This window comes from Poecilia reticulata, chromosome 10 (genome assembly GCF_904066995.2).
Source record: "Poecilia reticulata chromosome 10, P_reticulata-male-v2, whole genome shotgun sequence".
Lineage (NCBI taxonomy): Eukaryota > Metazoa > Chordata > Actinopteri > Cyprinodontiformes > Poeciliidae > Poecilia > Poecilia reticulata.
The window spans coordinates 19,287,620-19,302,114 of record NC_088839.1 but is presented as its reverse complement, the minus strand read 5'-3'; the positions used below and the strand labels follow the sequence as shown (position 1 = coordinate 19,302,114).

At 38.9% G+C, this 14,495-nt stretch overlaps 1 protein-coding gene across 6 annotated transcripts in view; it reads right to left on the bottom strand.

Annotated features, from left to right (window-relative positions):
• Window positions 1–14,495, bottom strand: part of mid2 (midline 2) — a 157,264-nt gene that overhangs the window by 70,616 nt on the left and 72,153 nt on the right. For all 6 annotated transcript variants that reach the window (XM_008420369.3, XM_008420372.3, XM_008420371.3 and 3 more), the window contains one exon: window positions 2,946–3,835. In XM_008420369.3, the coding sequence (XP_008418591.1) occupies window positions 2,946–3,779 (834 nt within the window). In that variant the 5' untranslated portion in view covers window positions 3,780–3,835. The remainder of the gene's footprint in view (window positions 1–2,945; window positions 3,836–14,495) is intronic.

The following is a 14,495-nucleotide window of genomic DNA, read 5'->3' as shown; positions in this document are numbered from 1 at the left end:
TGAAGACCAATAGACAGAGAAGACGGGTCAGGCATAAAAAGGTGAAGAAGCTTAAAGCAGGTTTAAGTTATAAAATAACGTCACAATCATTAAACACCTCATGATCTGTTTATATCATCATTAAAAACATTTAAATAGGGCAGAACCTGACAAAATATGAAAAAATACATGTGTTTATGTCGTTTTTAAAAGAAATAAACAAATAAATTCAAAAATAGGGTCACAGTGAAATGAAAATCAGACCCAACTATGAAAACTCCAGTTCGTTCATCCTTGATACTGATACTCTGTATTCAGCTATTTAATTATGAATATTTATATTGATAGATAGAATTTTAAACTTACTCTCACACACAATCAGCTTCTTGATTTTGTATAACCGACCTACAAAAGGGGTAGTTGAGCTTCCCCCAAATTGATGCAAATGGCATTTTAATGATGCATCAGGCACTTTCAAAGGAGCAGTGATGAGATATTCTCTTCTACTCCAAATTTTGACTGGGAGTGACTTTAATGCACCTGATTTTCTAAAAACAACCAAACAATATTGGCAGCAACTCCTTAAAGCTACATTTATTTTACTATATCAACGTGAAATACTAAGATGGAAATCTCCAAAATACATGAGACTAATTCATCTGCATGTGTAGAGAATCTGCTTATCAGCTGAGTATGGAAATAACTCACCTCCCTACAGTATGAGCTGCCGTTTAGCACTTGTTGACATTTTTGCTCCTGAAACATCCCTTTCTGCCTAAGGGAAGCTTACCTTTTCCTTTAATGGGAATAAAATCATAGTGACAGTGTGGCTGAAAGGAAACTCCAAAAACAGGATGGTTGAAGGGTGACCAAGAAGTCAAAGATTAATCAGGGCGAGTCAGGAGTCAAATAGGCAGATGAGCTAATCTATTTTCCTAATAAGAAGTCAGCAAAGGACCTGTATCGGACAATTTGCAGCTTGATCAATCCTGAGTTATCACCAGATTCACAGTTGGCTAATATCAGTATCACTGGTGTTTAAACTAAACAGGATAAGTAATAAGGTATTCATGAGAAAATAGTACTTTCTACCAAGACATGTCGGCCCTTTAGGCTGCAAGAGAGCAGGGTTTTAAGCAGATAACAGGAAGGCAGGACAGAGTGGCAAAAGTGCTCTGTTTTATCCTTTGGAGCTTTGAACCTCTGTCAGTCATAAAAGTAGAGAAGGAAGAAACACTTGCCCTGGTATGAGTCAGAAAGTTAAAAAATAGTTCCAATGCCACTGGTGAGTTAACTGAAGCTTTGGCTTGGATAGCTCTTTTCCTAGATTTGGGGCAGATTCAAAGTCTGGGAAGTTCAAAGCCCTAGGCTGGGCAATGTTCAAAAGAACCACAGCCAGCCAAGGAAGTTGAGGGAAAATGAGGGGAACCGCAAACAACTTACAGCAACCCGTCCCTCAGCCTGCAGAGAACGAGGTGGCTAACAGCAGGGAAAAGAAGCCCTGCGCTCAGTGAGAGGTGCTGAGCAAGAGTTTTACTGACAAAACTGAAGGTGACATCCGCAGTTCTAGTTGCATCCATAATACAGGATGTGGGAGCGCATTTTCACCAAAATGAAAAGGATTCTCTGAGACGTCGGCAAGATTACAGCTGCTGTGTTCGCCCCTGAAGCCCAATGGATTGGAGTTTTGTTCCACGCTGAGCATTAACAATGAAGAAATGATACACTGTCATCATGACTTTATACCTACACTTTTATGCTGAAGAATGGCTAAAAGTTCTGACAATTAAACAACATATGTGATTTCCTTAGTGAAACAAGCCATGCATCTCTTGGTGTCCATTTGTTTTGTTTTTGTCACAACACACTCCACTTCAGTGGAAATAATTGAACCACAACTTCTCTTTGCAAAATAAAAACATGCAAAAACGTTCTTTAGATGTAGGGACAAAGAGAGACAGAGAGAGAAAAAGAGATGCTACAAAACTAATATGGTGTAAAAACAAAAAAACATTTTCTCAAAAAAAAAAAAAATGTCTCAATGTAGTGAAGGACCGATTCCAGCTGCAGAAAATATTCGACAGACTCTTGAATGGACGTTGCTTCAAAATTCTCTTAAGATTGCAATTATCCCTGCTGCTTGTGCATCATTTTTAATAGTTTATTTCTTCCCCTCGTCTTTTCATCAATATGCTTAGATGTAGCACTTTGTAAGCATGTAGATGATGTTCAACTTGATGATATTTTAATGTATTAAGATCCTGATTTTATAATCCTTCCATGAACACATTTTTTAAAGCCATTGTGAGAACATAGATCCACTCCTTGTTCCTCTACATCTGATAAAACCACTCATGTACTGCGGTTAACAAATGTTAATCTGCATTAATCCACATATTTGTTCTGAATAATATCATCGACACAATTTTAACATCTTATTTTTGGTTGCTGCTTCAAAATCTTAAAGAGCCAATTCCTAAAAAAAAAGATACTGGAAGTCTGAACACAAACAAAGCCAGTCACCCATACAGAGCGTTCATATGCTCTGCAAACACTGAAGATAAAAGTTGGTCGGTCGGTGCCAGCTCACTGCTTTAGGCCTTTAGTGGTGGAATTAGCTCTTGCTGTTGCCTTCCTCTGTTGTTTTTCAGCCTGATTCAGCAGTCCCGGTCTTTACACGTGAAAGCTCAGCGGCCACAGGGAATGCCAGCTCAACGACTATCATTATGAGGGCCCTCCCTATTGGTCTCCATCTCTCTTTCCTCTCCCAGCAAATAAACCATCCAAATTATCTCTTTTGATTCTCTGTTTCTGATCCGTGTGTCTTGCTTACAGAAACATTGTCATGAAAGCAAAACAGTTGGTGAAAGTTGTGGCTTACTGTACCATCCTAACACAAAGATAAAGAGTGCATAATGGGGGATGGGGGTTCTGCACACTAAAGGGAAGTATACTGAAGGACTAACCTTGAGCTTGTCAAAGCGGTCTGTGAGCGAGGACACCTGGTGGTCTCTATGACGACCCACCAACTTGCAGAGGGCACAGATAAGTTGGTCATCCACCAAGCAGTACATGTTGACCTTCTCGTTCTCGTGCTCCAGGCAGGTCAGGCCCCGGAGGTGAGTGTCTGGCACTGGCTCCACCAGGCGGTGGCTGGTGAAGGGCTTTTTGTTCGGGTGTGTTGCACGCAGGCATCGATCGCAGTACGACACCTCACACGTAACACACGTCTTAACAGCCTCGCGAGGCGGATCCTGTTCACAGAACTGGCAGCTGATCCTTGGATCCATCTTCGCCACAACAGCTGGGCTGTGGTTTGCGTTTGTGTGGTTGGCGTGATTGGCGTGATTGGTGTGGTTGGCGTGCGGATGGGAGTGGCTGGAAGTGGCTGGGCTGCCACGGGCACTTCCTCCACCTGTTCCACCGCCGCCGCCACCGATCGTTCCAGCTATCGTGCCGCTAATGGTGGCGGTGTAGGGCCGCTGCGTCTGCAGCCGCCGGCTCTCGGTGGGGGAGTTGGGGCCGCTGAGGGAGGCCTTTTGAAAGCGGTCAATGATGTTTTGCAACGTCACATTGCGCTTAAGGCCCTCCAGGCCGCGGTGATTCAGCGTGATGACGTAACGACACGTGGGGCACTGAAAGGCGGAGATGGACTCGAGGGGTTTGCTGGTGGAGCAGTGAGACACCAGGATGCGGTGGGCACAGTTAAAGCAAAGGCTGTGGGCACAGGGTAAGAGCAGAGGATCTTCAAACAACTCCAGGCAGATCGGGCACGTCAGCTCAGACTCCAGTGTTTCCATCTTCAGTTAAACCAATCTAAAGGTGACATCAAATCCCACGGAAGCTGGCCAGTTACCTACAAGAAAAGAGAGGAGAGATTTACTGCTAGTGTTATTATGAAGATTCATTTCCTGGTTATTAACGGTGTCTTTATTAACTAGTCTGTACATTTGAATATGTTGTTTGGAATTTGTTTATGCATTACATCGTTGTTTTTTTGTTCTCCTTTGGCACGACTGATATTAATTCTCAAAGCTTTATCCTTCCTACAATATTTTTAAAGTTTCAGATTTCATGTTGATTTTAGATGGATTCTAAAGGAGTATGCAGAAATTTCGTTGCACTTTTTTAGTGTAACTTAGTTGACTGATCAATTTATGGACATTAGTCTAAGTTGATGTTCTTTTAATAACAACTAAATTGGTTAATTCTTTAAATCTTGGGTTATTCTTTAAGAATCTGCTTGCATCACATCAGCTGTGAGATACTGAGTGCAGGTAACTGGACCACCCTGTGAGGATTTAGCACAGCTAACATTTGCACTTTCTTGTATAGGTGAGCTATAAGTCCTTCTGTGGGCCCAGCTTATTTGTTCAAACCTTTTTCATGTGATTCTTCTTTTAGAGCTGTATGAAAAGCAATGGGTGAACCAACTGGGAGAAAAAGGATAGAGGTTGGCTCATGTTAGAAGAGAAATAAAAATCAATACAGAGGAAAACAAAAGCGAAAAGGAGAGATACATTCCCAGCAGTCAAAGGAACAGAGACTTACGGAGAACATTTGCCTTTCTTTAACACACTCACTCTACACATTACATATCCACAAGTGAAATCAGCTTGACTTATTGAGCGATAAACATTTAGCTACATGGAAAATCAAACTATCAAAAGCAAGATTACAACAACAAATTCAAACAGAGTAGCCGGACAGACACAGGGTCTAAACTCAGCAGGAAAATTGATTTAACATCTTTTCCCTAAATCTCCAAGATTTCTCAGCACCTTCTAGCCTGCATATCAAGCTGCCTTACCCTCAAGGTGGCCTTAAAAATCACTGACATGTGAAATCAGTAATAACTCCTTTCCCCAACACTGCCACCTTGCTGATTTAAGGCCATAGGTGGGCAGTTTGTAGACCTGCTCTATCTTTTAAAAGAAACCAAGCAGGCACCGTGAAACAGCAGTAATAAACCAGATGAGAGACAGTGACAATATCATTACGTTTCTAAATTAATGATAGCATCTGTCTCTCTCGTGCAGAAGTCATCCTTTAGTTGGTTTTCGGTTGCATAACTGAAAACCAAAACATGTTTTAAGGTCATGTTAAAGAAGAAAAACAGACGATTTGCATCTGAGACTTTCTTAGATGCACTAAAAGCTGACAGGTTGAAACAGATGTTTAATTTATGCAGTGGCAGAGTCAGCAAATCATCATTTAAGATGCTCTATCAATTTTAAGACACTTTAAACAGCCAAGGGGACTAAAAAATATATTTATCATATTTTACATGTTAAAGCATTTCATTTGAATGTCTTATTAAAATATGCCCATTCACATACATTGTTTGACATTCACTTATTGTTTTACTGAGCTAAATGTGCTGGTTTAGCGTTGCATTGCACATATTGTTTATTGTGCAGTTAAAATGACTTTATGTGCTGACAGGAACAGATAATCAAATTCTCGGCTTGTTTTCCACACATCTGCATTGTCCTTGTCTTGTAGTTTGTTTTCCATACTGAGAAGTGATGAATTTCCTGCAGTGACCCATTTGCAGCCCAGCGATTTCACTGAATTTCTAAACACAAATAAACTCAGGAACCGGAGAAAGGAACTGCTGAAGACAGGTTTGCATAAAGGCACAGACAGCGCTAAAAAAGCCAAGACTCATTTGTACTAACTGAAGTCTCCTTCTGCAGTACAAGAAAAAGACTCTAAACTCTGAGCCGTAAGAGTGAACATGATTTGTTTATGCTCGTAATATTTCGAAGAGAACGGTTACAGCAAGCAATTGCGCCGCTACAATTTTGCAGTCTGGAAAACATTATACATCCCTACCTTTTGAAAATCATGCAGATATCATGGTAATAAAAACGAAAGATACGACTATTTGCGTTTGAAGTTGCACGGAAGCAAAAGGTCGCTGTATATTTTGTATTTTTGCTGTCTTTGCAGACACACAATATCCTCCTCCAGTATTCACCTTGGCTGCATTTTATCAGATGCTTTATGTGATTGTTATCAAGAGGCTGACTCTGTTCTGGCACAATGAAAGCGAAGGTTCAGGAGCCGACCTCCACTAACAGAGCCAGCATATGGTTCGGCTCATCCCAACAAAAGGTCTAATTTGTCTGTAGTTTATCAGAGAGCTGATAACCAGAGGCGGACAAAATGAAATAACCAGAGGAGTTACATATGAAGGCAGAGGCAATGTCATGTCAGCACAGCCTTTTAGAGCAAGTAACCTGTGCATCACTATGTGCCCACTTCAAATGACATGTTATTGTCTACATGAAGGTTTTAGTCTTAACACTAGGAACAACTTGTAAAATTAACTTAATTTGAACTGTACAGATTTTCTTTTTTATTATTATTAAGAAAAAATAATTTTGCAAAGCATATTTTGTAAAGACTAGTGAGAGTTTTTGATAAAGGCGATATGGCTTGCCACCAAGGACATCATAAAGTGTTGGGCTTCAAGAGCAAGCACTAGCAAAATGTGTTAGTTCTGTCAGCAATGTGTCAGCAACTTTTCTGCAGGAATACAGTGCAGCATTTTGGGTACTGAATAGATCAACACAAATGGTGAGAGAGTGACAGGCAGGATTCTAAAGACAACTCGCATAAACACTGTAGGCATATCGCCATTGGCTGTTGTTTATTTCGTAATAGATCAGCAAGTTACATGTCAAAAGCCATTGTTTGTTGCACAACAGGCTTTATGGTTGGCAGGTGTGGGTTTTAGGGGATTTAAGAGAAATGGTGAGCCCGGGGTGCTAGTAATCCAGGAACACCCACTGGCTAATAGAAACTTTTACTACACAACCTAAAATAAGGATATCTAACTGATTCCAAGTATTGTAGCTTTCTCTTCCAACAAATGCTAAAAAAAAAATACATTGAGGTGATTATTTTTTTGAGACTGACAGCAACAGCTCATCTGCATATGACTCTCACCTGAGTGACCTGTCTGCAATAATAACAAGACACAAAGTGACATTCATTAAGTGCCGCTAAACACCAGCTCATGCAGAACGTTATTAAATCAAGTGAAGTTTATTATGAGGAAAAGCTGTTCGTAACAAACAGTATATTATCAATAAAATGTGTAAAGTGGACCTATTTACATTTTTTATTTTGCTAACTAGAATTTGATAAATCTGAAAACTGCTTTCCAAAATTACACATTTTGCAGTAAATCTGTGCCAAGGAAGCTAAAGATAAATTATAACGGCCATCAGATCAACAGAGAGCAAACGACCACTTTACAGTTCCAAGGTTAACTGAATCAAGTTTGCTGGGCCTTCCGATGTTAATGTGACTGTGTTTAACGGAGCATGGTGTTATAATTAACACCAAGCTTTAACACACCATCACCGAGCCCATTAGGCTTCGGCTATGTCACCCTGGGGAAACGTATGGGATACGATGGTAGCCACTTAGGGGCTGAATCACTAGCCTCATGCTAGACAGAAAGTCTGCTCTGGTGTCTATGTGGCACGGACAACACTTTATAAAACTATAATATTTACAAACAGAAACAAACATTTTTTACAAATTAAAAACGGCCTTTGACATAAGGCCGACTTTTAAAATCAGACATTTATCTTAAAAATGACTCTTTTGACGGGTGATTACTTAGATCTTTCAAAGCCAAACTAAGAGTCTCTGACACTTTTACACTTCCTCTCTGCATAAGCTTTTGTATCCACTCATGGTTTGCAAGACATAACCCTAAGGAACGCTCCAGAAGAGAAGATATTCATGTTGTTCTTTCTGCTGCTTTGTAATCTTGCAAATAATAAAAGCATAAAAGAAGCTGTTTATCTACAAGCTCACATTCACAGTCCCTTGGCTGTGTGTATGCATGAGTCTGAATTCACTGCTGCAATGCATGCATCCGTCACACGCAGCTAGACTCATGAAACAAAGATGATTATCCCTGAGTAAACAATCCGCTGGCGAAAACCAAATTGTTCCCCAATGAACTTTAATCGTACAGCTGCAGGGCCATGAGGGGGCAGCTGATGGACACTTGATGAAGCAGGGACATTGAAACAAAGCACCACACTTTGACCTTTGGGGGAAGACTCAGCAGCTGTGACGTTTTCAATTTAAATTGTGACTTTCAAATCACAAATGTCATATTCCTGCAAGCAACTAAGTATAGTGTTTTAAGGCAACATGTAGGCATGTTTATCTTATGTCCAATCTTATCTAATATAATAAAATATAATCTAGCCTAGTCTAATCTAATCTTTTAAATTATCCTACTCAATTGTAAATTCTTAGAAGTTGAATAAGATATCTTAACAAATGAGTAAAACAGAGGTGACAATTTGTATAAAGTCATTAATCTGAAATGGTTAAAAGAGGAAATCTACAGATTTGACCTTTAAAGCTGTAATATGTAAATTTTATGAACAATATATGTATTTTTAACATATTTGTTAAAACCGTCACTATGTTGCGTTAGTATACCACGAGACAAAAAAAGCAGGGATGAGGCAAGAGTGTTTGATGTTTTTCCAGGGACCAGCTGTCTCATGTAATGACATAGTGACACTTTTCACAAATATATAAAACCTGTTGTTTATAAAACTTACATACTGCAACTTTTAATACTCCTTCACACTATTTTGTATCAGCCTTTTGTCTCAATGTCAACATCTCAAATGACATTCCCACATTGCCGTCATGTGCATTTATTAGTGTAGCATATGCAGTTTGATCAGTAGATCAGTTAGCCTGCCGCACAACCATCACAACTCTTAAAAAGAGAACTTCACATTTTCTCCAGTGCAATGGATTTAACAAAGCAGTAACTCATATGTCACAACAATTTCAACATCACTTAATCTCACACAACAGAATGCTGATACTTTACTCCCCTGCAGCATGTTGGAAGCTTGAAACTGAAACCTCCAACTCTGATTTATTTAGCCTGCAAATTGTCCATCTAATTGGGACTCACTCAGGGGATGTAACAGCAAAAGCAAGGCATACCAAGTCATAACACAGAGAGACACTGTGAATTCAAACCTACTGACCAGGTTGAATAAACTTTTTTAACACTGTTAGCAAACAGATGTTTTTTTTTCAAAATGGCAGCATACATGGCAAGATAAGAAACAGTGTGACATCTGCTGAAGTTAATCCAAAATCAGTATTAGCTTGACTGATGTGCATTGAAACCCACCCACTGAATGAATGAAAGCACAAACTGAAGTACAACAAATAATAACACAAAGAGTAGATCTGCCTTAATCAGCATTTAAGATCATCTGACATCATTATTTCCTACCTCATATAATGCAGATGCTTTTAATTTTTCAAACTATTTCAACAGATACATGAAATTTATCTGGGTCACTTGGCTAAGCTACTAACCTGAATTACTTCACTAGTACAGAACCACAAGTATTTCACAGCATTACATAACAAGGATGGAAATGGATTTTGTAGTTGGCAAGGCTACGGTGAACCCAACAGTTGAAATATACTATAGCTCTACCCACACATTCAAGCCTATAACCGGGGATTTACTTTGAGCTCTTTGCCATAAATCAAGCATCAGCTGATTGCACCAGTTACAACTGGCCAGGACAAACCATGGCTGTAATAAACAGTCGCCACATTTTACTGTCAGATTCTGTGTGCGTATAGCATATCAGTCCTCCAGCACAACAGCACACCCTGCAATCCCTCCATCTGTATTCACACTGCTCTTTACAAGTGCATGGAGTAGTGTTAATCTATCTGTGGTAGTTGAGTCCATCCATCACACTGGAAGCTGCAGATGACAGCCTTATTTTAGTAAAGGAGGAGAAGCAGAAAATCACATGACTGAGCTTTTGGAGAATACAGAAGAAAAAAAATAACTAGCAGCAGGAGGTGTGGTGGTCCTTTAGGTGTGGTGGGAAACTTTAGAAAGAACACATGCTGTCGTTATCCAAATATAAACCAAACTTGAAGCTAAACTTTCTCTTTCCTCTTGAGAAACCACAGAGAAAGACCTTTAAAAAGAAGACTTTTATCATGATTTTTTTTAACCCATCGCTCTATCTCTCTATCTATGTATAATGTGGTTGTGTATGTTAGTTGCTGAATGCTGTAGACAAACCTAAAGAGCATTGCGTCCGAATTAAACCCTCTCAGAAAAGGTATTTTCCATAAAACAGAGCAGAAGAATGGAGTTCCCTTTTTGTCTCCATAAATCAGCTACAAACAAAAGTGATCAACAAACAATCTAAAAGCTCTCAGATAATGAAATTTAACTGTATTTTTTACTAGACACTCATTAGATTAGGAGTACAGGAAATTGTATCCACTTGTGAAAACACTGTATAGCAGCTCACCTTTGAAACTAAAGACAGAGTAAAGATAAAGTGATCAGGAGACTTTTAACACTATTTAACCAAGCTTTAAAACGAGGCAGCACACAAAGTACACAGGAAGACAAATGAGCAGCCCAGACAGCAGAGACCAAGCTAAAAGCGATTTCTCTGCTACCAGCCTGTTTCTTTTATGATTTTTTTCCCCCAGTATAGTCTTGTTAAACATGACTGTGGCACAGCTCCTCTCCTGACCTATTTTTTTATTTTTATTTTTTTTTACAGATTGATTATTTAGTGTGTAAACTAAACTGTGTGTGTTTAACTCCAACTTATATATTTGGGAAAAAACAGAGGAGCATAAAAGCTTGCAGCATCTAATGTCTTTGCAACAACACAAGTATGTTGATGAAATAGAAGAAGCGTGTTCCTGAAATTATAATCAGAGATCATGACAGAGTTCCACTCAGCTGGCTAGGACACAAAATGTCATTACCAAATCAAAGACTAAGCTTAAAAAAGAAGTTCTTGTTAAAAAGCTGTACCCCACTGAGCCATTTTGGTATCTATCTGTCATCATAGAAGATCTCTGGATCCCTTAAACAGATTTAATGGTGTAGAAGGTCGAGGAATAAAGAAGCTTCTGAAGGAGCTTAATATGAGAAACATGAGTGTGTCCCACATGACAGTGGCAAGGCATTAAAACGTTCTCCACACACACTCTGAGTTTATTTAGTAACAATGAAATCCCAGACATGACATTCAGCAGTTTAGCTAATCTAACTCGTGTTTATTTCTGACAAAATAAGGAAGAGGAGACAGAGTGACATAAAATAATGGTGACAAAGTTGTCACAATCTCAGAAATCAAAGTGTCAGTCACAAAAGACAAATGTTTTTAACATATACCTTCAAAATATTCACTTCCCACCTGCCCCCAAGTAAGCTATCTTATTATGGAATACTATACATTTTTGTTTTCAATAGATTAAAAAGTATAGTAGATATGTACACAATATTTCTGAACTGTAGAAATTGTATTTTTTGTAGCACATTCTTTCAGCCAGACCTTTAGTAGGACTTTCTCTGATATCTCAGTGGTTTGATAAAACCCTAAGAATGTTGCCATTTTCTTGTTTATTGATTAAGAAAGAACTTACAAGCGTTAAAGATGTGTCCAACATTGCAGACATGTTTTTTTAGGCTCTAACACACAAAGGAGATGTTGTACAAGAAAGAACAAGAATATCTACACCAATATTATCATACATAACAAACTTATCACCAATTCCAAGGTTCCTATTCTTAAAAAAGTTAACCTACAAATATATTTTGGGAAGTTTTTGGCATAACCACACGTTACATCTGAAATCTTTGGAAGGAATATAAAAAAAAACAAACATCTGAACCTATTAGTATGCTACTCTGCCCCCACTCACAATTTAGTCTCCAATCCTCGCAACGTCTTAATCAGTACATAACATTTTGTTCTTGCTGTCTTGACAGTGTGGGCTTTGCAAATTTAAAACAGATTTCCCCAACAATAGTGTTGGGTAATTTTGCTTCAAAGAAGCAGTAAATACTCAAATAAATTCGCAACAAATTGTTGTTTTTTTTCCAGAGGAAAATTGAGCCAAGTAACAACCTATTAACACCAGGGATGTTTCACTCAGTGTGGATAAAAATGTCGCCTTTCTAACTTAACCCCATTCTGGAATAGCAGCACAATGGCTGTTAGCTGTCAGCTGATTCTGCAGGTTAAACAAAGACACATGCTGTTCAGCTGTCAAGCCTGCAGTCTCTGACCTCAATCTGCTGCGGACTCATTGTTATTCAGATTTCACCAGCATCTTCGCACCAGGTAAAAGGTTAAAGATGCTGAAAACAAATTTAAAAAAGATTTCTGGCCTTGCTTGTTTAGCGGAAACGTCATTAATAATTCAATGGGTTGGAAAAACCGAGGGTGCTGGAAGTGGCACAAGATGGTGCTTTCTTATCTGTATGTGTATCTTAAAGAGGATTTCTCACTGAAACAAGGAGCTTCCATTCAGGCATTAACGGCTCCACCAAACATCGCGGCTGTAACCAACACGTCTCCACAGAAAGAGGCTCACTTGTTTCTACAATGTTTAACCGCCTAGACACATCCCGATTAAATAGGTACAAGTATTACTCATAAGGGCTCATTTAAGCAGACTTATATATTACTGCTGTATGAATGTTTTCAGAACCAACAAAATTTCCAAGCACTCTCCCTGTGGCTTTAATACCCCAGCTGAGGGTTTAAGCCAAAAAGAAACGACACATTGTTTGAATGGAATCACTGGAATCCAGTGCCATTAGTGGACTGAATGGTTGACATTTCTCTCTGCTGACATTTGGATGGCAATTAATTTATACCAGTGGGGTTGAAAGTACCAAAAAGATTTTTGCAGCAGAGTTGTGCCACACAAAAAGAGTCTATAGTTATTTACAGCTCAATAAGGTGGAAGTTGAGAAAACCATTAGCATAAGAAGCTTTAATATAAAGCGCAACAAAAATGTGGGCATAATTACACACCCTGATGTAGATTGTGATTTTTCTTTAACGTTTATTTATGGGATAAGGTAACTTGTTTAGTCCATGATAAATGAGCTGGGCTTCCTTTGGTCACCACCTCTATTTCTGACATTTTCCTCCATATTTTTCTTTCCTCTTCCTCTGTTCTCAATCTTCTTCCCTCCACTGGATCAGTCTTTCCTATCTGCCACAGATTTCCGAGCCGGCTGGTTTCAGAAATTCCTATTCATAGAATGTAAACGCTTCTGCAGACAAGCTGGTGTTTCCATTTCACTTTTAGCACAGATGAGAGTACGGGCTCAACGCTTAACCCTCTCGTCACTGTTTCAGGGGAAACTTTGTGATTATAAATAAGATTTTAAAAGAATACAGAGAACAATATCACAGAATTCACACCTCTCTTGAACTTTTTCACATTTTTCCAAGTTACACCTGTGGAGGCATCTGTGTTTCGAAAGGATTTTAGTGGTGAAGTGGAAGGAAACGGGTATAGGGTTCTTACAAATAAACAAATTCAAGCTTTTACTTTTTAATAAAATGACAAACATCGTGTGTATTTGTAGCTAGAAGTTCTTTGAGGTATGTCTCGTCTAGGCTTGTACATCTAGAGATTTATATATTTGCACCTTCTTTGTCCCAAAATCACTGACACTCCTGGACGCAAATACACATTGCTTAAGATAAAAATCAAACAATTTTGACCAGACTGAGCCCTTTTACTTAGTACAGAAAACCGTATTGTTTTTCTGCTCATCTGTAGCGCTGATGAAAGCGCCGCCATGTGTGAAGGACATTTGCTGATGCAAGACAATGAAAAATAAAATAAACAATCAATTCTTGTCAAGCTTATGGCCAAATTAGACTTGCTAATTAGCTTAATGCATTTATACATGAAAGCAGACCGAAATTAAATTTTAACAGAGTTGTGACAGCGAATAGAGCGCACCTCCTCTCAGTTACCATCAACTTAATACTTCTGTCTGTTAGCAGCTTGACAGCCTGTGGGTAATAAAGTTAATACTGTCACTGGGTGTCTCGTCAGCTCTGTGCGGTTCTTTTCCTGCGGTGGAGCGCCTTATCAGGCCTCAACAGAACACTGTGGCAACTATGCCCCGGCCTCACTTCATGCAGCTTCCATTATTCATGTGCTTTTGCCCAGGTGAGAACAAACCCGGGATCAGAAGTTGGCAGAACGGCTTATAAGACATTTAGACGCAGCTGTGCATGCTGGGCTGAACAAGGGATGAACAGAGAGGGGAATAAAGTCGAGCTAACAATGTGCCAGAGCAAATGATCTGTAAAGAGGCTTCAAATATGTTTATACTTTCAACCATGTTCCTGTCTGTCAGCCTCATTACAGTCTGAGGTCAAGTGGATATAAACAAGTACAGACTTTCTTTACAAATTAAACAAAAAGAGCAAAAACATATGTGTTTAAGTATCTAAAGTATCTACTGTAGCTAAATATCCATAAGGAAATTAGAAAAATGGATGCACAGAGAAATGTAGTAAACCGGCTGTGTCCTTATTTATTATCCTATTTCTATAAAATATGGTTTAAAGCTATGGAAAATCTTGATGTGATACATAAAATATACATACTCTCTATATAAATCTATAAAC